Source organism: Lepidochelys kempii, chromosome 1, assembly GCF_965140265.1.
Source record: "Lepidochelys kempii isolate rLepKem1 chromosome 1, rLepKem1.hap2, whole genome shotgun sequence".
NCBI lineage: Eukaryota > Metazoa > Chordata > Testudines > Cheloniidae > Lepidochelys > Lepidochelys kempii.
Window position 1 is genome coordinate 39525305 of NC_133256.1, and position 24223 is coordinate 39549527.

The 24223-nt window shown below is 40.6% G+C and overlaps 1 protein-coding gene across 6 annotated transcripts in view; it reads right to left on the minus strand.

Moving 5' to 3' along the window:
- The window catches only part of XPO4 (exportin 4), a 126870-nt gene that overhangs the window by 56280 nt on the left and 46367 nt on the right, over nt 1-24223 (minus strand). For 3 of the 6 annotated variants that reach the window (XM_073339775.1, XM_073339791.1, XM_073339784.1), the window contains exons 4-6: nt 23843-23981; nt 5129-5245; nt 4181-4334 (exon numbers count right to left, since the gene is read on the minus strand). In XM_073339775.1, coding sequence (XP_073195876.1) covers nt 4181-4334; nt 5129-5245; nt 23843-23981 — 410 coding nt within the window. The remainder of the gene's footprint in view (nt 1-4180; nt 4335-5128; nt 5246-23842; nt 23982-24223) is intronic. The other 3 variants (XM_073339801.1, XM_073339820.1, XM_073339810.1) reach the window with 2 other exon arrangements.

Sequence of the window (24223 nt, forward strand, 5' to 3'; positions counted from 1 at the left end):
TGTGGTGCTGTGGAGAATTCTGCACACATGTTGAATGGTTGTTCTTTTCATGCTGGGCTCCCTGGAGATCTTCTTAAGCTGAAAACAACCAATTCAGAGATCACAGACTGGCTCACAATGATTTGGGGGGGGGGGGGGGGGTTAAACCAGGCCTTACTTGTCTTGCCCACATACAATTGCTATATTTACATGCCTCTTCTCTTCTCCTGGTAGTTAGGGCCTCTTATGGTGGTTTCTTCTGGACAATGTTCTCTAGAGCATTCCATTTGGTTCTCTGACTGCTCTGTTAGATTTAGTGATAGATGTTTCCAGCTGTCTTCAGAGACAATGATCGGAGTGCTAAAGCCTCCTTTAAAGATCTTACCGTGGCTCAAGGAATAAAAACCACCGAATAGTTTCAAGGAGAATGTCCCTCACTTGTGCATTTAAGGCAATAGGCATGCTGAACCATTAAAGACAAAGGCAGATTCTCAGCTGGTGTAAACTGCCATAGCTCTATTGAAGGCAACTATGACAATCAGCTAAATAGCTGCACCATTATGCTACTAAAAAGAAGCAGATGTCTTAACCCAGATCCCATCTCAACATTCACTATGGAAGAGACCCAAGCCCTCCAAAGATGCAGACCTTAAATCTAAAACAAACAAAAAAAGTAGCACTAAAGCAATCATTATTGTAGAACTACTAGCTAAACTATTGTTAAACTTTAAACTAAACCTATTAACTAAAACTTATAAAAATCTGTGTCTTAATGAGTCTGAAGTTCCATGGCTGAATTTGCTAACAAAGAAATGAACACAATTTTGGGGGGAGACAGGACGACAAAAATCTTATGCTCTCTGTTCAAGAACTTTTGGATCTGTGGACAAATCACAAAGTCAGGCCCCTCATGATTTTACTGTTGTCAGTGGTTTCATAACTTGCAACTAAGGCACGTGACTTACTGTAGAGAAATCAGGAGGATCTGCAGAGGCAATTTCATGAGAGAGATGGATTACAAGGGGACCACGAAGGACAGCTTAGTTGCATATGTCAAGATACACATGGGCCAATGGTATATAGCTCTGAAATGGGATGTTTTAGATATAATATGTGGCTCCCAGAGTGGGAATCAGCAGAGGCAAATTTATGAAAGAGATGGATATACAGCACAATACTAGTCCTGAGTTATCCAGTATCCCCCGAGGTCAATTTAAAAATTAAGGAAAAAAAAAAAAAAGTGATCAGAACCAGCTTGATCCAAGTAAACAAAACAATGCTAATAAACAATGCTGTATCAGTACCAAAAAAAGCAATGCTACAGAAGCCAACATACCACTGCAGACTGCCATACATTCTTAGCAAAAAATAGGAATTCTATGTTATCATAATTTACAATTAGCACTGCCAAGAAATGTCTCAAGCATTCATAAACACCAGGTGAACTACTGTGTAGATAGTATTCATGGAGGTAATGGATAAAAATAACAATTGATAGATTGTCTGCATGTTATAAAGTGAGATGGAAGAAGCAGCATCTCACAAACCAGCTCTTGCCATCACTAGTACTACAATTTAACCATGATGCTGCCATGTGCCATCTGTGACAAACAGATGCTTCATGTGAGAAACAGCATTTAGCTAAGCAAACTAGTGAGCATCCTATTACAGTATGAACACTTTTAGGCAGTGACTAAAAGTAATTTGTCTTAATACAATTCTTAAGAGATTACACTAAATTATATGACCCTTGAAGATTAAAACTCTCTTTGATTAGTATTGAGTTCATCACATTTTTGCCACTTCTTTTAAAGATGCAATAATCATTTAACTAGAGATAACAGATATCTACTGCAAATTAACTTCAGTCTGTCCTTGATGAACACAGGAATAACCAGTGTATTTTGCCGAGGGAAGTACAAAATGCTATGGCAACATACACACACACACACCCGATGATTGTACAAGTCCATTTCTGAGGTCTGCTGTCTGAGAATGAAGAGAACATCTGCTACAAAAATTTTAAAGTTTCATTTAATGTATTTTGATGTATTAAAAGTGCAGTCACATTCAGGCCGAACAACTGGGGACCAAATGTTCAAGACCTATGGCCAACTGTCACATTTTTTTTAAATTAAAGATTAAGACATTACGCTGGTGGAATTATTTAATGTTTTCTTAATAAAATTTAATTATGATTCTAAATATGCTTTTCATATAAAAATGTAATGCCCAGCAGAGGGGAAAAAAACCCACTTAATTCTCTCTTCCCTTTGATTATAAAAATACAGTTTACCAGCTACTGTTTCTTGAAAGTATCCAAGTGACTGAAAATATTGCTAGTACTAATCCAGTGATAAGGCCTGATTATCTGTTTCAATTAACACCTATTTACTGGCACAGAACAAGCCATTTTCTGATTACATACAGCTAAAAATGTAAGCTAGGTCACTAATTTAATTCTCCAATTTTCTTTGCATCAGTGTAGTTGCACCAATGTAACTGCATCATTTCAAACCCACAGTGCAGATGGACAGCACTCATGTAAATTATGACTTGCACTGGTGGTGCAGCATACCCCAGTTTCCAGCTGTGGTATTCATCTCCACTAGGGTCTTGTACTGAGGTAAAGCTACACCAGTGGGAAAACTCACAACACAAGACAGCATAGAGATGTCCCTCTTCTGTGGACACTGTCGAATTGCAACAGGTGATCCCAAAAGATATCCAATATTCTTCAAATCCCAAATTTTCCTTACACAACCTCAGCCCATTCAGCAGTTGGCCTCCAGAATCAGTCTTCAAAGCCCTTGGACCAACCTCATCTCTGTATTAACTTCATTGACTTTAGCTGAGTTACACCAGGGCTGAATATGGCCCATTAATCCAGTCTGAATTCAGTGGTTTTCAACAGAACTGCACGTGGGTGTTTTCTTTTAAATCATGGTACTTTCCCTATAACTTTAGGGGTCATAATACGAACTCAGCCTTCCAGACAAGACCTTAAGAATGTCCACTTTCAAGCATGGAAATCTCACTTTTACTATCTATTGTACAGCAGGTACACACATCCCAGAAATCAGGGCCAAAACAACCCCTACAACATGTTTTTATCACCCACAACCAACAATATTTCTGCGAGTGAAATAAAAGTCCTTACAGAGGATCCAGGTATAACATCTGAGTTTTTTTGCAGTGTATGTCATTCGATGCAAATGGATTTGAAAGGATTTAAAACAGCTTTATGAGTCAGGGATAAAAGTCACCCCTGGCAGTGAAGCTTTGCCATTTAACTCTTTGTTGGATAAATGCAAAATGCAGTTTACCATATCTACACTGATTTTCTTCTAGTCTATATATGTGCATGTGGGCATCTTTATTCCTCTCTTCTAGTGTGTGTAGGCATCTCTCTTCTCTCATTCCTTCCCCCTCCCTCCATGCCTCTTCCCCTTTCAGTCCCCACATTATAGTCCCTCCCTTCTTCTTTACCCTTTTAATCTCTTCCCACTTCTTTGGGATCCTAAGATCAGCAACCTATCACACAGAGGAATGAGGGGCTAAGGGACTGTCTTAAAGCAACCTGTAGGTTGTCAGGAGGAAGGGGAAGTGTACCAGGTGCAGTCTGTTCTGCCTGTCTGCTGACAAATGGTTTTCTTGGTGGGATCCTAAGATGCTTTTCTCCTGCCCATGGAAAAAGTAGTATAGAACTTCTCTTCTAGCTCCCAAAGAAGCCAGAGGGATTAATTCTTAGATGGTGTTAGTTCTACATCACCCTCTCCTTTTCTTGGTGGCGAGAAGGAGATCCACAGTGAGAAGCTTTACAAGCAAAACAAGGGCTCTGATCTATCCCTGCTGGTTCTGCCTAGTCTCACATTAAAGCAGTAGATGAAAGTTTCCACTCTGCACCATCCCAAAATCTGCCAGACAATCCAGCAGCCCATAACTAGCTGCTGTTTCTATGAGCTAATTTTACCCTTCTGACAAATACTTACAACTTTAAAGAGAAAACAGCAATAACACTGTGTGTATATAGTAAATATGAGCAAATATGGGAGTGACCAGTAGAGTGCATAGCAAAAAGGTCTAAATTACCCCCACTTGAAAAAAAATTCTCTAAACGTTACATTTTTCAAACACTCCAGTTACCAAGTACAGGTGAAGTTAATTAGCTGAAGCAAAGGTTCAAACATTAAAAGGATATAATTTGGAGGAAGAAAGTTCCAGCTTAAGACCTGATTGGCTAGTGCAAGATAACGCTGAAACACTGAAGACATCTGAGCATTGAGGTTTTCACGTCTGCTAAATTCCTGTAGTACCTCCACTGTTAGCATGAAGATCTGCCGAAGGTCACCTTCCTAGTGTTAGGGAGAATACGCGTACTATTAATGGAGTCTCCCATTCATGAAGTAAGAAGTTCTTGATCAGGCAAATAGTGAGAAATAATAAAATTAAATTTTCTTTACAAAATCTGAGATTCTTTCATTAACTTTGAACATTTCTTATATCTGAACAGAAACAAGGCCTTTACCTATGCAATGTAATACTTAAAAAAAAAAAAAAGCTTAAATCTTACTAATTATAAATATTTGTCATTAAGAGAAAAAAACTGGTCATACATTTCTCTGACAACTGGTAGAGGAGGAGGGATTTGGTCTTTGGCATGGAAGAAGTTGATAAGCTGTTCCACAACAGTCACAGAACTTAAAGCTATGCCTTCACAAAAACGTTTATCCATAGCCAAACAATGCATCTGAGACAACCAGACTGCACCATCTGCAATAATATTTTTAAATGCATGGCTTTCCTTGGCTTTTAACCAAAGCTATATTTAAGACTATCATTGTTCCAAAGAGTATTAGTTTTATTTGTTATTGGTAGACAGGGAATTAAGATTCGTACTGTGTATAGATTCATAGATCTACATTCATAAAATGGACAAAAATGCATTACACTTTTTGAAACAAATATTCCTAACATTACTAAGATGTTTACTAAACAAGGAATTGATTTTAATTTCTAATATACAGGAGACTTTTGCACATACCATAATCGTTAATGCATTTGTTGGTGCATGAAAGTTTTCCTTTATTAACATTTCTATTTATCAGAAATATAATTAGCATACGTTATTTTTATTTTATTTTTTTACCTGAAATATTCGTTTGCAGTTACCATGGAACTCCATGCTTAGTCCAATGTTGCTGGTTTTACTTGAACTTGAGAACTCGCTCAACAAAGCCGTTAAAATGGAACAGGCCAAAGTTTGCTATATAAGAAATAATATAAATTAAAAGTTGTTCAATAAGGCAATACTGCTTAAGATGCAGTTTAAGTTATCTTATTAGAATATTTCTATGGACTTCAGTTACTTCAGCCACAAACTAGAGCAGTAGCTCAAGCTTTCCTTGATTCTGGAACACTTAAAGTAAAGCTCCTTGGATGAGCCATCTCGCCCTGGGCAGGTTTCACACCTTTTCTGAGGGAACTTTAATACTTGGGTAACATGAAAAAGGAATATTAGAGTATTAACACACGATGAAAAAAATTTGCTTTAAGACAATCATGTTTCTGCTTAGTTAGCTCAACCCATTTTCTATACATCCCTTTAGTTCCTTCCCTGTGCGTAAGGCTTTACGTTCATTAGTGGTATGTCTACCCTATGGAGCCTATGCTGGTTTAGCTATGTCAGCGTAGCCTAAGCCTACACATACAGGAGTTTGTTGGTTTAGGAACACCACCTCCCTGAATGACGTTAGTTATGTCACACAAGCCCTCTTTCATCAACATAGGCCCATCTATGCTGGGGTTTCTGTTGGCATAGCTATGTTGGTATGGGGTGTTTTGCTTTTTATTTCCAAGCTATGCCAACACAGCTTTTAAGTGTGTACCAAGCCTACTACTAGCGAAGGTTCATCTTCCTGTTGCCTCTATTTGTCTAAATGTATCCAGGTCACTTTCCAGTTTGCTTTGGCCCTCCTTTGTGTTTGTTACTTTCCCATGGTGGTGTCTGATCATGATTAAATTTATACCAAAGAGAGAGAGAATTAGATATAGCTAGTCAAAAAAGCACCTCCAAAGTCCAAGTGCCTCCCTCACCTCTAAAAAAAGTCCAGAACTGGGATAGAATTAGCAGAAAATATCATTGCACGAAGGTTGACAGATGATTCCCTACTGACAGAAGTAGATATTCAAGCCACAATAAAGTACCTTGCCAACTACAGTTCATGAAACACAGGAAGCTTGTAGGACTGCAGAAGACATATCAGTCATTATACTGAGGTAGCTCCCAAAGGCTCTAATCAGATTGGGCCCTGGCTGCCCTTTTCTCACTCACAAAATTTAAGATAAGAGCCAATATTTCAACAGTTTTTAATAGATGAACTACTTAAAAGATGTGTTATCCTAAAATACAAGTCAAGGCCACACTCTTCTTTGCTGAAATATGCTGCAAAAAAATTGCTTTTTGCAAAAAAAAACAAAACAAAGCAAGTTTTACTCTTGATGCCAAAGTCCATTAACCATCTTTTTCAGTTCTCATTTTGCCCTATATTTTACCATGATTGATCAACACACACAAAAGGAAAGAAAACATCTCGTACTGGGGAGGTGAATTACATTTCACTAATGATCAACATATTACACAGGAAACATAAGAGACACCTTGTATTGATTAAATGAAAATATTTTTGCTTAATAGATGTAGCCAACACAGTTACAACTTCAAAGTTACTGGCTTTACTCCTAGACTGTTTGGAGCCAAGGTGCCAAGGATGGACAGAGGGGCAGGAATTGTTAAAGGGTCATACATGCCGGCAAGTGTCCAGGGGTTAAATGGAAATATGCACACTACCTCTGAACACCCGAAAGATTAAAGTTGAGATACTATTTATGCAAGCTCATACAACAGCTGAAAGCAGTGCCATCCACCCACCAACTGCAACATCTTTGTTCAGAAATGCCTCTGATGTCAGTACCTTGACCCTACAGACAACTAGTTTTCTTAGCCAATACACATTAAATTAAAATTCTTACTTGCGAAATAAATCCCACCCAGATCAAGCAAACATGGTTGTTTCAGGCATCTTTGTGGACAATTGCCTATAGTACATTAAAAATGCACTTTACGTCAGCTTACTGTAATTAATTGCTAAATTCAAATATTTCTATTTCAGTTCAAAGTAATTCTTTCCATTTCAATTCTACTTAACTATTCTTTTTTTACTATTGTTAAATTGTGACGGTTGTATCTTTGCCAGTGTAAAACAAAAAATCAAAACCTTAAATTGCTAGAACATCAGTGTAGTCTCTCTACTTGTCAACCCTATACTATACAGTAATTCAGCTGTCTCCTAAATGATTCAGCAGTTTTAACAATCTCAAGGCTCTGTGTAGTTACTGCTGGGACTGTTGGGCTGTGTTTTGTTTTTTTTGTTTTTTAATTCAGAATTGAAATCAATATGACAATTAATCAAAGCAAGCATTTCCATTTTTAATCAAACATCAAAACTATGAAAACACCATATAAAAACTAGTTCTCTGAAAAAGTTAAAAATAAATTTTAAAGTTTGACTGAGCCACTGTTCTACTGTCAAGGATTTTTCATGCCTTTGCAAGATATATATTTTTAAAGAATAATTCAGAGTTGCCAGAGGATGCTATACATTTTTGTACGCTATACTGATAATGCCTATTCCAGACTTCCATAAAGACTTATAACGTTTTCATTTATTACTTGAATTACCAAGCCATCAATATCTGTAGGCTCTAGGAAGCACTGATGCAAAGACAGCTTTAATGGTAATTACTTTAATTCCATATATGATAAGCATGCTATATTGTTTTTGTGATACAACAGCATACAAATTAAGTCATCTCTGCTTTATCATACAAAGATCTGATAACCCTCCCAACAGATTTACTACATAAAACAACCTAGGACAGCTGGAGCAATGATACAAGTTGGCACCATTTACAGAGCCAAAATGCAACAGTGTATAATGGGATTAAAGAAACAGGAAAGGGGGAGGGGGGGAGATTTGGTACATACTGCAGTAATAAACTTCCAGGATTACTCTAACTGATAGAATAGTAGTTTTCTTCTTCCATTTTTTTTCAGTTTTACTTTGTGCATTTGACAGCAGTTTGTGCAGTGTGAAAGCAGTTTCATTGTTTTGTCAGTTGCATGCCTGATCTCATGCAGTAGCATGCTGTTTCCCCAAAGGACAGGAGGAGTCTCCAAGGGGTGAGAGATTGGTTTCCTTTTCCTGAAGGGGGGAAGGCAGCTTTCTAAAGTTTGGGAAACACTGCATTAGCATGATGATTCACTACTCTCCTGTACTGCTCTGGGACAGAGCTCATGCAAGGGCCTGTGTACCAGTAACAGCAACAGTAAGTCTGAAGCTGATATGGCAGCAGTCAAACATGAGGGGGTGGGGGAAAAGAGCAGCAGCTGACTGGTTGTCTTGAGCAGGTTTGGCATTACACTCAGACCCACCTCAAAAGTCCCTTTCTAAAAGCAGCAGCAGCAACAACAAAGAGAAGATAATTATTTCAAAACAAAATTAATTTAAAAAATAAATGTCAGGATTTACCAATTAAGGGGGCTTTATCAGAAAAATATTTTAAGGCAGTTTTAGGATATTCAAGTTTGTCCCTTTAAACGAGCTAGTTTTTAAAAATGTAACTTGAATAGATCCTATCATTATGGACTGCCATTCCTAGCATTAGCGCTTGCCTATACATGTATTAGAGTAGCAGCGGTGTTAGTCTGTATTCGCAAAAAGAAAAGGAGTACTAGTGGCACCTTAGAAATTTGTTACTCTCTAAGGTGCCACAAGTACTCCTTTTCTTTTTGCCTATACATGTAGTTATTCAGGGAAAACCGTTCCTGAATAACTCCACGCATGGACTCACTTTTTCCAGAGTAAAGCAGCCTTGTTTCTGTTTAGCTTAACCCATACTAAACAGGAACAAGGTAGCCTTATTCCAAAATAAAAGTGTCCCGGAGCTATGTGGGAATAGCTATTCCCAAATAACTCCATGTGCACTGTAGATAAGCCTTTAGAAATAAAAAGGAAATAGCACATCTGGTGAAGAAGCCCTCCTGTTGGTGTGGTGTCTGCACTGAAGTGCTGCAGAGGTGCAGCTGCACCACTGTAGACGTACCCTTCGGCAACATCTATACTTGGGAGCTAGGGAAATGATTCATAGTTTGCATAGACGTACCCAGGGCCGGTGCAACCACTAGGCAAACTAGGCAGCTGCCTAGGGCGCCAAGTGTTTGGAGGTGGCCAAAAGTGCACTCTGGGGAGGCGGTGGAGCAGAAGTGAGCTGGGGCAGGGGGGTGTGGGGAGGGCCACCTGTAGCAAGTAACTGGGCAGGGCTGGCATGCAGGGGAACCGCTCCCCACCCCAGCTCACCTCTGCTCCGCCTCCTCCCCTGAGCATGTCGCCACCGCTCCACTTCTCCCACCTCCCAGGCTTGCGGCGCCAATCGGCTGTTTGGCGCCGCAAGCCAGGGAAAAAGAGAAGCAGAGCAGGGCAGTGTGCTCAGGGGAGGAGGCAGAGCAGAGGTGAGCTGGGGCGGGGAGCTGCTGCACAGCTCCCGGGGCAGAGGGATGGAGGGAGGGGCGGGAGGTGCCGCACGGCCCCCCCGGGCTGAGCGGGGGGAGGGTGGGGAGCTGCCGCATGGCTCCCTAGGCCAAGGGAGGGAGGGGCGCAAGGTGGAAGTTTCGCCTAGGCCGCGAAACATCCTTGCACCAGCCCTGGACGTACCCACGCCAACGTGCTACAAACAGCAGCATAGCCATGGTAGCACAGAAGCAGCTCAGGCTAGCCTCTGCAAATATGTACATGCCGAGACCCCTGGGTTGATACTTAGGTGGCTAAGCAGCCCATGTTACTCCAGCTACAATGCTATTTTAAAAGGTGTGTTCCTAACCCAGGTTTCTTCTTAACCTTGGTTAGCCAACCTAAGTTAAGAACACATTTTTTTTTCCAGTGTAGACATACCCTAAAAATGCTGTTATTTTCCAAAACAAAGTAATGCTATAAGACTAAATATATTCATGCATGATATATTACCATTTTCACATGGGGGGGAGGAAATTCTAAAGGGAGCGACATATAGCCTCCTCTTTAGATCACTGAAAGAGGAACAATCACATTTATAAGACGCTTCAAAGGAATTCACTTGACATACAGAGACTTAATCACACAATCTTTTGAAAGTTAAGTATTCTAAGCTTACAAGTGTCTTTTGTACAGAGGGATCTACAAAGCATATCTAGTCATGCACACTAGCTGCATTACTTTAAGGCTAAGAAAAACCTCATAAAAACTTGAAAAACAAAGATCTACCAGTAGAGCACACTGTGCTTGGTAAAAAAATAAATTGTACATCAGAGTTACAAGATGTTTTTAAAGTAACCACATTTTAGGTTTTTTGGTTTTTCACTTTTAGTATCATCACATACAGATAATCAGATTCAAGAATGCCACGTACTAATGGCTAGAAAACGTGAGTAATTCTGATCATCATATTAAAAGTCAAACCTCAATGTTCTAATTTCCCAGTAGTGTCATTAACTTCATACCAGTAAGAGTATACCTCATGAACCTAGCTTGTCTCACTCACCAGCAATTTCATTAGTTCTGTCACAAGAACATACTCAAACAATAACCACATCTGACAAAATAAAATACTTCAGAGCATGGATTGTCTCTTAGAATAGCCTGGCACTTACCCCAGTTAGCTTTATTACCAGTAATAAATTTTTGAAAGGTTGACATACATAAATCACTCTCAGCTGCTCGAACAGAAGATCAATGAGACTTGTGATAAGAGATTAATTTAGCAATCAGACAACCCTAAAGCATGGCTTTAGACAATTAGATTTTTTTTAAATCTATACACAATACTAAAACAGCCACTACGTGAAAAATATGCACAATTTGAACCTTATTTTGCAAAACAGCTTTCGTGGAGTAATCATCATAATATATGCATACTCTATAAAATGTGACTCATTCCTTCCAAAGCAATATCACTTACACCGAATGTTAAACCCATAATGAATGTTTGTGGGATTTCACACTTTTGTCTAGGGAGCTCACTGAGTAAGTGAACTGATTTATTTAAGGATAATTAGGTTAAAAAATGTATGAAAGGAAGAACTGTTCAATTATGGGCTAGGGAAATACAGGAGTTAGCACACAACTGTTTAAATCATAGAAGCTGACCCAGACAAAGCAGAATTAATTGCATAGTAAAACTGTTGTATCCCAGTCTTGAACTTCAGTGTGTGGACAGATTCATGTTGAGAGATGCTTGGTTCACGTTAGTCATATTAATCTCGCCGCAAATTCTAAATCATCAAACTAAAGAAGAAATCCCATTTGGGAAATCTCAATATCTTATTATATTTCCTTTTGTATTCTAGATAATTGAACTTCAATGAATTTAACAGCACAAGGGGCTTACTCCCCTCACAGTTAGAACATGAAACTAATCCTGTTATCTTAAATAATTTTCAGTTACTCTTATTGGTGATTTATAGGGCTGCTGCTTTCTTCCCCCCTCCCACAATGGAATCTCTATTGTCAATGTAGCCAATGTTTCAGGGCCACAGGAAACATGAGATAAAAGTAATTCTTCAGAGATGTTAACTAGTATAGAAGCAGGTAGTTGATAGAGTAGAAAAGGGGCATTGGGGCAGAAATAGTTGTGTTGTTCCTAGCTAATAAACTTTCACGGGTATAAGTAAAAAGGTTTTTCTAGACCAAGTCTTTCAAAAGTGAGACTTCTCTTGCAAGATAGTTCTACAATGAGAAGGGACAATGTTCCCGCTTCCTCCCCAGCAGTCCTCGGACAAACTACTACATTTACTAACAGCATTTTCAGATCATCCATGCATAACAGAACTGACTTTCTTCAACAGTTTTTGTCCAAAACACACTGTTTACAGCTGGACCTTCTGATGTTCCACTAGTTATGCAAACAAAATGAAGCCCTACAGTTATATCACGGAAAAAAACAATAAAACAAAACCACACAGCTTGTCACTGGTATCAGATATTCATTTGAGGCCAACTGTTGTATACACTCAAATTCTAGTTTTGGCAGGTCACACTCATGGCACGAGTGCTTAATTTGTTAACTTCTCAAACCTGCTTCCTCATCTTCCCAGAGGACTTATACTATCCCCAACACATGCTGCAGCCGATATATCCATTCTATCTAATATACTACTTAACTGTTATACAACCATGCCTCCTAGTTTTTAATACCACACCTATCACTGTAGTTATCTAAGCACCTAACATCTAACTGCAAATTCTGAATAGTGAGAACCAAGAAACTCTTCAGTCACTATTATTTATCTGTCTTCAGAGAGCGATTCATTATTGTGTTGTCTGATGAACAGTGAGTCACACATATCATTAAGTGGGTCTGAATGAAGATGAATGATTGCTTACCTAGATACCTTTCATAGCTCCTGCTCAGATGGTTTAATTATAAGTCTGCTAAAACTAAATGAATTAAAGGCAAAGCACATTCATTTATTTAGACAATGTCTTCACTTTAGCTGATTTTCACTCATTATCTTTGTGGAAAACTCAGGTCAAGTATCTGTATACTCATAATGAAAAATATGAAATTAAATTAACTGTGCACTATATTATATGATATCTTACCACACTGAATGGACCTTCAGTTTAATCAATGATCATACAAGCCTTGTAAATTTTTGTGATTATTTTATCCTCACCAACACTTACAAGAAATAAAAAAGCCAGCTGGAGTTTCTCTTGAGGAGCTTGGCACAGCTCAAACAATTTCATGCTCCAAGGGCAATGAAAATGTTACTACATGAATTACATTCTGCAGTCATCTAATTCAACTAGACCAGGAAGCCCAGGATGGAATAGTAAGAAATGTGGCACTCCGATGGTCTCATGGAACCAAAAACAGAACCAGACTGCTGCTATGTAAACTTAAAAAGGCCACAGAAGAGTTCTCACACTAAAGGCTGGGGGAAAGTTGACAGGTGCAGAGGAGCACATGGTTTAGACAGACACATCCCTTTGCGAAAGATTTATTGAAGGGGATATTCTATATCCTAGTAAAGGGGAGAGGCTATAAGTTGACAAAGTACAGGTAGGAAATGAAGAGAAACAGTGAAACAATTACATCACATAAAGGCAGACAACTAAATATTGACAAATTTTGTAAGTGCTTATATACAAATGCAAGAAGTCTAAATGTGAAGATGGGTGAATTTGAGTGCCTGGTATTAAGTGAGGATACAGATATAATAGGCATCACAGATACTCAGTGGAATGATGATAAATCAACAGGACACAGCAATACCACGGTACAAAATATATAGGAATGACAGAGCAGGTCACACTGATGGGGAGTTGCACTATACGTGAAAGAAAGCATGGAGTCAAATTAAGTAAAAATCTTAAATGAATCAAAGAATACCACATAATCTGTACGGATAGAAATTCCATGCTTGACTAATAACAGTACGGCAGCAGAAATATACTACCAACCACCTGACTAAGGTGGTCACAGTGATTGTGAAAAGCTCAGGGTGATTAGGCTACAAAACCAGAAAACCCAGTAATAATGAGGGACTTCAATTATCCCGATATGGATTGGGAACATGTGACGTCAGGATGGGATGCAGAGATAAAATTTTTAGACACTATCAATGACTGCTTCTCAGAGAAGCTAGTCATGGAACCCATAAGGGGAGAGACCCTTCTCGATTTAGTCCTAAGTGGTGCACAGGATATGGTCCAAGAGGTGAATATAGTGAATTGCTTGGTAAAAGCAACGATAACATAATTAAACTTAACATCCTTCTAAGGTAGAAAATACCAAAGAAACCCACCACAGTAATATTTAACTTCAAAAAGGAAAACTACACAAAAATGAGGAGGCTAGTTATGTGGAAATTAAAAGGAACAGTCACAAGAGCGAAATGCCTGCAAACGTATGGAAACTTCTTAAAAAACACCATAATTGAGGCTCAAATTACATAAACCTCAAATATAAAATAACAGTAAGAAAACCAAAAAAAAAAAAAAAATGCCACCATGGCTAATCAACAGAGTAAAACAGGTGGTTAGAAACAAAAAGACATCTTTTAAAAATTAGAAGTCAGATTCTACTGAGGAAAATAGAAAGGAGCCTAAAACTTTGGCACGTCAAGAGTAAAAGTATAATTAAGCAGGCCAAAAACAGTTGTTGTTTTTTTAAAAGAGCAAGTAGCAAATGACAAACGAACTGCAATTTTTTGAAAGGAAGTCAGAAGCAGGAAAACTGCTAAACAATCAGTGGGGTCACTGTATGACTGAGGTGCTAAAGGAGCACTCAAAGAAGAGAAGGCCGCTTCAGAGAAGCTAAATTAATTCTTCGCATCCATCTTCACTGTAGAGGATGTGAGGGAGAGTCCCACATCTGAGCCATTCTTTTTAGGTGACAAATTTGAGGAACTGTCCCAGACTGAGGTGTCAATAGAGATAGTTTTGGAAGAAACTGATAAATTAAACAGTAATGAGTCACCAGGATTAAACGGCATTCACCCAAGTGTTCTGAAGGAACTCAAATATGAGATTGCGGAACTACTAAACAGGGTATGTAACCTATCACTTAAATCAGTCTCTGTACCAAGTGTCTGAGGGATAACTAATGTTATGCTGATTTTTAAAATGCTCCAGAGGCAATCCTGGCAATTACAGGATAGTTAGCCTAACTTCAGTACCAGGCAAATTTGTTGAAACTATAGTAAAGAACAGAATTATTAGATGCATAGGTGAACACAATTTGTGTTCGGGAAGAGTCAACACAACTTTTGTAAAGGGAAATCATGCTTCACCACTCTATTACAATTCTTTGAGGCAATTAACAAACACGTGGACAAAGGTGATATAATTGATACAGTACTTGGACTTTCAGAAAGCCTTTGATAAAATCCCTCACCAAAGGCTCTTAAGCAAAGTAAGCAGTCATGGGATAAGAGGGAAGGTCCTCTCATGGATCAGTAACTGGTTAAAAGATAGGAAACAAAGTCTAAGAATAAATGGTCAGTTTTCACAGTGGAGAGATGTAAATGGCGGTGTCTCCCAGGGACCTGTACTGGGACCAGTCCTATTCAACAGATTCATAAATGATCTGGAAAAAGGGGTAAACAGTGAGGGGACAAAACCTGCAGGTGATACAAAATAATTCAAGATAGTTAAGTCCATAGCTGACTGAAGAGTTACGTGTTAGGGGGCTTATTCCTTCATCCACTTACTTCCCTGGTCCTTCTCGCATGAACAGAGAGCAACAATACCCGAAGTCCAAAGGTGCAAACAATTCGATGTTTATTGGGGTGAACTTCCAGCAAGCATGATTCCAGTTTCCTTCCTTAGTGTCCTCCTTCCTAGCTCTGACACCACAGAGCCTTACACCCGTGTCCCTGTTCCCATTCCTGCCCTTAGCAAAACATGATTCCAATTTCCTTACTCCCATTCCCTGTTCCCATTTCCCCCTTTAGCAAAACATGATTCCAATTTTCTTACCCCCATTCCCTGTTCCCATCTCACACACCCACACGCTCACCCCCTCACTTCCTGATTGACTGCAGACTATATAATAAAACTTGAGTTCTGCTTTGCTATACCTTAACCAATCATGTTCCTGAAATTTAACTAACCAATCCTAACATATTGTAACATGATTATGTACCCAATTATATCCCACCACCTCAATTAGTTTACACCCAGAAAAATTAATTATACAGCAGACAGAAACAATCACAGAACCAGACAGAGATTATACAAACAATAGCAAAGTGGGAACTATAATGACAAAACAATACAGAAGTGAGGATTTCACATCCCAGCTATTGATAAGTGAGTTCTTGCCAGACAGGATGCTATCAAACTAAGTTTCCTTTTACATTTTCTAGGCACTTCCCTTTCTCTGGAGGTGATAGGAATACAATCCTGTCCTGATAGTGCCTAACAGCCCAATAGCACCTTCTTTCAATGTGACTAGTTTGGAATGTGAGGATGTAACCGTTTGCTTCCCAGCTTATGGCTGCCTCTGTTGCTTAGCCAAAGGCCTTAGCCTAAGAACAGGGCCTCAGACTGTCACAGTAAGCGAAGGCCCTTACACTGGCAGACAGTGATTTTGATTCTCTTTTGTACCTCTATAACTAGCCAAGTGATAAGAGTACACCTAAATTCTTAGAGTATAGGCCTTTACAGACAGGCCTGAATATCTATATCCTAACATTACAAAGGGATCTCACAAAACTGGGTGACTGGGCAACAAAATGGCAGATGAAATTCAGTACTGATAAATGCAAAGTCATGAACACTGGAAAACATAATCCCAACTATACCACTTTAGATAGATCTTGGAATCATTCTCTGAAAACATTTGCTCAATGTGCAGTGGCAGCCAAAAAAAGATAATGTTCAGAACCACTAATAAAGGGAAAGATAATAAGGCAGAAAATATCATGCCACTATATAAACCAATGCCCACACCTTAAATACTGAGTGCAGGTGTGGTCGCCCCATCTCAAAAATATATTAGAACTGGAAAAAGTACAGAAAAAGGTAACAAAAATTATTAGGACCATCACCCAGCTTCCATATGAGTGATTCAAAAGACAGACTGCTCAGCTTGGAAAAGAGATGACAGGGGGCCCCATGCTTGGCCTTTCTCCTATCCCCACCTATGCTGCAAGCAACAAGGACAGCGAGAAGACTAACCGAGGGGACTGGCCCAGATTTCAAGGGTGAAACTGCATACTATGGACTGCAATATCCAGTGGAGTGAAAAAAAATGCTTAATTTAGATGTTGCCCAGTCTAATAGGGTTGAGAGTTTAGACTGAGTTATATTTTCTTTCCTTTTGCCTATGACTTTCTGCCTATAAGTTAATATCACTTAAAATCTATCTTTTGTAGTCAATAAACTTTTTTACTGTTTATCTTTACCAATTAGTTTATATGAAGCGTGTGGCAAATCTGCTCAGGTTTTGCAAACACTGATGTATATCCAGTGATGAGCTGCCAAAATCTTAACAACAGGTTCCCTCCTCACCCCATGAGGGGGTTGCTGCCCACCCCCACCCCCCAGGACTCCTGCCCCATCCAACCACCCCGCGTTCCTTGACCCCCCCCCGCCCAGAACCCCTGCCCCATCCACCCCCCTCCCCTGTCTGCCCCCAGAACCGGGCAGGAGGGTCTCGTGGGCCACCGTAGTGGGTGCCCAACCCTAAGAGCCGGAGGGCCTACGGGGGGGCGAGGTGGGGACTCCCGGCGGTGCTTACCCAGGGCAGCTCCCAGGAAGCATCCAGCAGGTCCCTCTGGCTCCTAGGGGCGGGGGAGAGTAGCTAGCGGAGGAGCGGCCGCTCCCCCACTGATCGCATCAAAAGTGACGCCTTAGGCGCCGACTCCCTGGCTGCTCCGTTGCTGGAGCACCCATGGGGAAAATTTGGTGGGTGCAAAGCTACCCACCGGCAGCTCCCCGCCCCATGCCCGGCCCCAGCTCACCTCTGCTCCGCCTCCTCACCTGAATACGCCGCCCCGCTCTGCTTCTCCGCCCCCACGCCGGCTTCCCGCGAATCAGCTGTTCGGCGGGAAGCCGGGGAGGGCTGAAAACAGGCCGCGGCTTCCCACTCAGGCCAAGGGTGGCGGAGGTGAGCTGGGGTGGGGAATGGTTCCCCTGTGCCCCCGCCCCGGGTTACCTGCTGCGGCGCGGGCAGTCCTCCTCGCGCCCGAGCTCACCTCCGCCTCCCTGGGCCTGAGCAGGAAGCTGCCGCTTGCTTCTCAGCCTGCCCCAGCTTCCCATCAAACAGCTGATTCGCGGGAAGCCTGGCGGGGTGGAGAAGCAGAGCGGGGCAGCGATTTCAGGGGAGGAGGCAGAGTGGAGGTGAGCTGGTGCGGGGGGGGGGGGGGGCAGAGAAGCGGGGGGGCGGGGCTCATTCAGGGGAGGAGGTGAGCTGGGGGTGGGGCAGGGAGCTGCCAGTGGGTGCTCTGCACCCACCAAATTTTCCCCTTGGGTGCTCCAGGGCTGGAGCTCCCATAGAGTCGGCGCCTAAGGCGCCACTTTTGGCCGGTTAAATTTAGAAGCCTTTTAGAACCGGTTGTCCCTCGTGGAACAACCGGTTCTAAAAGGGCTTCTAAATTTAACAACCGGTTCTAGTGAACCGGTGTGAACTGGCTCCAGTTCACCACTGTGTATATCCACTTTCCATTGATGAAGTGGTGAACCAATCAATAAATCTGCATTGCTCATCTTGAGCAGTCTAAGATGGTATATTCCTGAGGTACAGTGTTGGCAACTGGGGGGATTTAGCTTTGCCCTTCTCTGTATGATTCATGAGTGGCTCTGGGAGCATACATGCAATCTAGCTGGATGGAGGGCTCCACATGTGGTTGTACTGAGTGATAACAGCACCTGGAGGGGTTTGCTGCTGGTCACTAGCAAGGCATTGTGAGAGACAGCCCAGAAAGGAGAGAGTTCAGGGGGCACAGCAGTCCCAGGCTACACCCTGGGGATCCCGTCACACATACCTAAACTGAATTAATTCTAACCAATAAATGGTGACAAACTGTTTAAAATGACACAACTAAACTATAACAAAAACAAAAGATCAATTCCAGTTTACTAAATTCATATAGTACAGACTTAGTGGAGACCTAGTGCACAAGATCAAGTTCAGTTGATTAAAACCTAATTTTAGAAGTTTATTACATTTTAAAAGGTAATCCTGGAAGATACTGAGCTAATTCTGCCTTGCTTGCAGCCCCAAAGACAGGGTTGGAAAGCAGGAGGAGACAGGCAGGATGAGAGGCTGTTCACTCTGTGGGTTTCTTGCACACATCATGGGGGAATGCCCTCTTTTTGGCCCCTCCAAGCCCTTCGTTCTTCTCAATTCCTTTCACTCTGGCAGCTGTTAAGGTGCGTAGAAGTGGAGCCCTGCTTCTGTAGGATGGGGTAGTCAGGCGGATCATGGGCCAAATCCAGACCACCAGATGCTTTTGCATGGACCCCGAAATCTTTGTATTTACTTTTTTTTTTTTTTTTTTTTTTATTTTCTCTGGAGTCTGGATCTTGACCAAGAAATCTGGACCTGAACAAAAAATAATTGACTATACCTGCCTTAACATCTAGAAATCAGTGGTGAAAACACATTACACATGCTAAAATTAGCCAAGTGCTCTGAGGCCTCTACCAGAAACTCTGTCCCTCAGAAATGCAAGCTACAGAGCAAGAAATGTTGAAGTTACTGGTAGGGGTGCTTTTTCCTGACTGCCAGAGAGAAGACCTGAAAGAAAAAATGCAGGCACACCAAAACCCCTTCTTGCCTCACACTGGACTGCTACAAAGCTACTTTGGGAACAAATAGCCACCCTACTACCCACAAGGCTCTCCCCATCAAGCCCAGGACTCTTCTAGGAGGAAAGGAGTACTTGTGGCACCTTAGAGACTAACAAATTTATTTGAGCATAAGCTTTCGTGAGCTACAGCTCACTTCATCGGATGCATTCAGTGGAAAATACAGTGGGGAGATTTATATACACAGAGAACATGAAACAAAGGAGAGTGATCACTTAAGATGAGCTAATACCAGCAGGAGAGCGGGGGGGGGAGGCGAGGGAGAAAACCTTTTGTAGTGATAATCAAGGTGGGCCATTTCCAGCAGTTGACAAGAGTGTCTGAGGAATGGGGGGGGGGGGGGGGGGAATAAACATGGGGAAATACTTTTACTTTGTGTAATGACCCATCTACTCCCAAGGTCCAGATGTCACAGAAGCAACAACTCAGCATTCCAGGTCCTAATCTTGGCCCACACTATACCACCTTCCCTACCACCAACAGTTCATAACATCTAGTCCCACTGATGGAATTTCTATAACGAGTGATAACACTCGTCTCAAACATCTTACTGTTTCCCTAACTTGAATGCTCTTTTCCACTGCCCAGACTCGCTCACACCTGCCCACAATTCAGTTTACCAATCTCATATCCTTCTGTCCTTCATCCTCTCGTCCCTCTTTCCTATCCATACACTTGACATTCCCGTACACTCCCATCCAACCTCTCTCTATTCTCTTGCTCTGTTCCATCTCCTCATCACGGTCTCATTTCTCAGTCTTGCACATGCCCCGCCCTGCCACAACCTTTACTTCAATGCTCCTCTTCAAGCTCCATCCTCAGAATAACCCCATTTCTATCAATAATTTTAATTAATATGTACAAAAGTTAAATATATGGAACCTTTGAGAAGTGTGGAGACCTGATGTATTCTTCATGGTCAACCACATACTCTTAATGTTCATCTTTTGTCATCATCCTGGCTGCACACCGGATTCGGCAAGCAAGCTCAAGAACAACATTCACATAAGTAGTCCCCACTGATTTTAAAGAGTACGGATATAAAAAAGGTAACCGTGGAAGGAGGGGTCTAGTGGGAAAGATAGAGCACACTCACTGTCCTCACAGCCCAAGGAGGGAAAAAATGGTCAGGTAGCTTTGAGTCCAGCTACAGGAAGGAAGACAGAAAGAAAGGAAGAACTGGGAAGATACCAATTTGCTTCCCCAGAAGGACCAGATTGCTTACAAGTGACTTTATAAGTAAAATACTGCTCCACTAGCTGGAGCAAGCTTCTTTTATTTATTTTCCATTATATTCCTTGTTCTGGGCCAGACTGGAGAATAATATGCACAGAGATGCCTTTACCTTTTAGTGGCAATATTTGATTTCTTTTTATCTTTGTTTTTCCTATTCCATTCCTGCTACCCAAGAGATATGGCCCCAGCCTACACTTGTACAAAGCTGTTTTCAGATGCATACAGAGCAATGTTTAAACACTTATAAACATAAGCTGAGTGGTTGCTGACCCCTGACTGTGCTCCTGTAGTTGCTGAGCTGAGCCAGAGACTGGAGGACACAGAAGGGTAGGTACTTGACCAGAGAGAAATGTTCTGGAGCAGGAGTCTGGGAGGGACACAGAGGTGGGGGAGAGGGAGGAGGACTAGACAGAGGAGACAGTTAGGGGCCATCAAGGGGTCAGAGCCATGCTCCCCAGTCTCAAATTTGGGAGGCTTTGGATGAGAGTATGTAGAGGAGCCTGGGGAGGCATGAAAGGTGTGAAATGAAGTGAAAGGGACTCGTGAGGCAGAGACCTTCTCTCCCCCATACCCTATATCCCAGCCAGATATATCTTCCTCCCCACCCAAAGGAAGCCCACTTTAATGGGTCTCATAAGTTCTGTTGGAGCATGGCTTCCCTTGTAGTCTTTGTTAACTCGTTTTAAATAGAACAACAAAGATTCCATACTTTAAAAAAAGTTACAGTTAATGGTTCCAGCCAGTTCCTCACTGCCATACAATCCTTCAGTCTTATTAAATTTTATAATACAGTAGCTCCTTGAGGGCCCAGTCAGGAACAGGCTCTGTTGTGCTGGGTGTTGTACAACCACAAGCCAATGAGATTCCTGACCAACTCAATATCACACGTCAAACATTAACTTCGTCTTCTTGACTTGTTCTGTAATGGAAATACACTGTTGGGTGTGTACTGTTGAATTTATGTATTGTTTATTAACGTGCAGTAAAGATTTCAAAAGAAATCAAGTTTCAGGGCTCATTAAGCTATGTAGTTCAAGAAGTCCTCTCAGTGTAGTGTGTTGGCAGAGTAGTAGGTATTTTTATTACTAGAACCGGAATCAATTATCTATTTCATGTTATGAAGCTTATTCATTGCATGGTGCAGTAAGTTTATACACATCTATTTAGGCCTTGCAAGTTTGTATCATAAAATAAATATATTTAAATACCAACAAATGTTAGTTTTGGTAGCAAATAGTGTAGCATATGTTATAGTGGATTGGAAATGGAAATCCCTTGAGTAGAAAGTGACATTTTATATCACAGAGGATTTTATAACCTAAGTTTATAATCACCCCCTTCCGTAAGCCTGTGTGTGTGTAGCTCCAAAGAATTTGTGCAGAGGGAGTAATATGTTTGTGGGTATGGGAGAGGAGGAAGAGAAACAGATGGTGAAATCTGGTCAGTTTATAGTGGAAGTAGGTGGAAATTGAGGAAAGAGGTGCTGGAAAACCGGGGCGTTACTACAAGGTAGAGATAAGGTTGTGATACATTGTCAATAGTGTATGGTGACTATGTTGGTGGTAAGGTGAGCCCATGGATGGGGAAGCAGAGGTATTTACTGTTGGTAGCCTTAACTTATTTCCTTACTTTTTAGGTTTTGTACTAGGTATATTATATAGAGAGCAAACTTAAATGACACACAATCTAGTGTCTGTGTATTGTATTTGAGTGCAAGAGATGGTCCAGTGACTATTCCTCTGATATGCAGCTTTCTACTTGTCCCACTCCTGTATCATTAGTTAAAATCAACTAACTTCCTATACATATACACTCATGTGTATAGAAAATGTTTTGAAACCTCGAGTATCTTTTTCAGGGGGGAAACTACATTTTGAATGTTTCTTTTTTTAAAAAGATTAATATGTATAGTTCTCCTTCCACACAATTATCAATCTCCACACAACTGCCTATTATAGGCGAATATGTGTTTTAAGCAGCTAATTAATGGGGTGAGGATGTTGTTTTTTGTTCAGACATTAGAATACTGTGCTGCCAAACAGGAAATCTGAGTTTAAAAACAATCTTAGAACTTTCATTTCTATGAGTTAGGGAAATCTATTAAACGTGCTACAAACATGGCACACTTTTTAGGATCATGACAGGAGCTGTATTACTCTGACTGCACTTCTTTAATGTGATTTTCAGTGGTGCTGAGCATTTCCAGCTCCCATCTACCTCGAATGGAGTCCTAAGTGCTCAGCAATTCTAAAAGTCAAGCCCCTTTTTATGGGATGTGGGTAGTTTTAGTTGAAAAAATATATATTTACATAATCGTACCTCTATATTTGGGAGGCAAATAATCAAGTTTCTTTAATTTGTAGTTAAGTTAGTTTAGTTTTTAGATATATTTAGATATCAAGTTTATTACTAACGCCTCCATTACAAAAGACTCTAATCTTATCTCCTGGCATAGTAAATGGAATTTAACTAAATGCAAAGATAGACATTGACACCTTGTTTCCACTTTGAACACAATAAGGAAGGGAACACTTACCACGGTCTGATTCTAAATCTAGAGTAAACAAGTTTTGTATTTCCATTCCAGTTTTTACTTCCTCGCAACCCTTTCTCCCCACCTGGCCCAACTCCCAGAGAATGAAGAAGGTCTATGGCTTTTGCTCAGTAGACAATTCCAACAGCTGAACCAAAACAGGGTGCAGCAATGGACAGATGTAAGCGGAACAGAGTCCTACAGAACCACTGCCAGCTAATGGAAAATCCTTTTTTCATATCAAGTGTCGTGGCTCTTGAAACAACTCAGAATGGAAACAAGTACAGTGGTTTAATTCTAGCTTTTAGTAAAGATTTTACCCCATACTTTGAGTGAGAGACTAATGGGATCAAACACGCTAGTATTAAAATACAAGTTCAAAGTGCTCATTAACATTTGTCTCTAGAACGCTAAATGAAAATCTACACTTTTCCATAGGACACAGATATTTATCATAGTGTAATAGGGTAAAGCATTGTAAAAACAACATTCATTACAAATTGCTTCAAAACCCATTTCTCACAAAAAAATCCCAGATTTAGATATTCAAGCAGCCATTTACTATTTTGTTTGATTATGCTTCCTAATTTCATATTCTGGATATGAAAATAATCCAGCGAACTAGTATACTTAATATACAATGTATAATGATTATATTATATTTTAAACAAGAACTTACCACAGTGGGGTTACCACTGCTTATCAACTGGCTGACTTCATGGAAAATGCTCTTGCAGTCAATTGATTTGTCTAATGATCCTCGTTTCACTATTACTGCTACTGCTAATAGAATCTGCTCCCGAACATACTTTTGAAGGCTGTAAACATAATACAAATATTAAGTTCTTGCCATTAAGTTGAACAGCACAAGGCTTCTGTAAAACAGAATTTTAAATCTGGGTTATTTTTTCAAGAACACAATGAAAGCTTAAATGAAAACTGAATTCTACAGATGTCAAACAGCCATCCATTCAGGAATTAGAAGTGTCACTATTATTTAAATGTTTCTACTTGTTAGCCTAGGAAGATTAAACAAAGGTAAATCATGGTTTATGTAGGA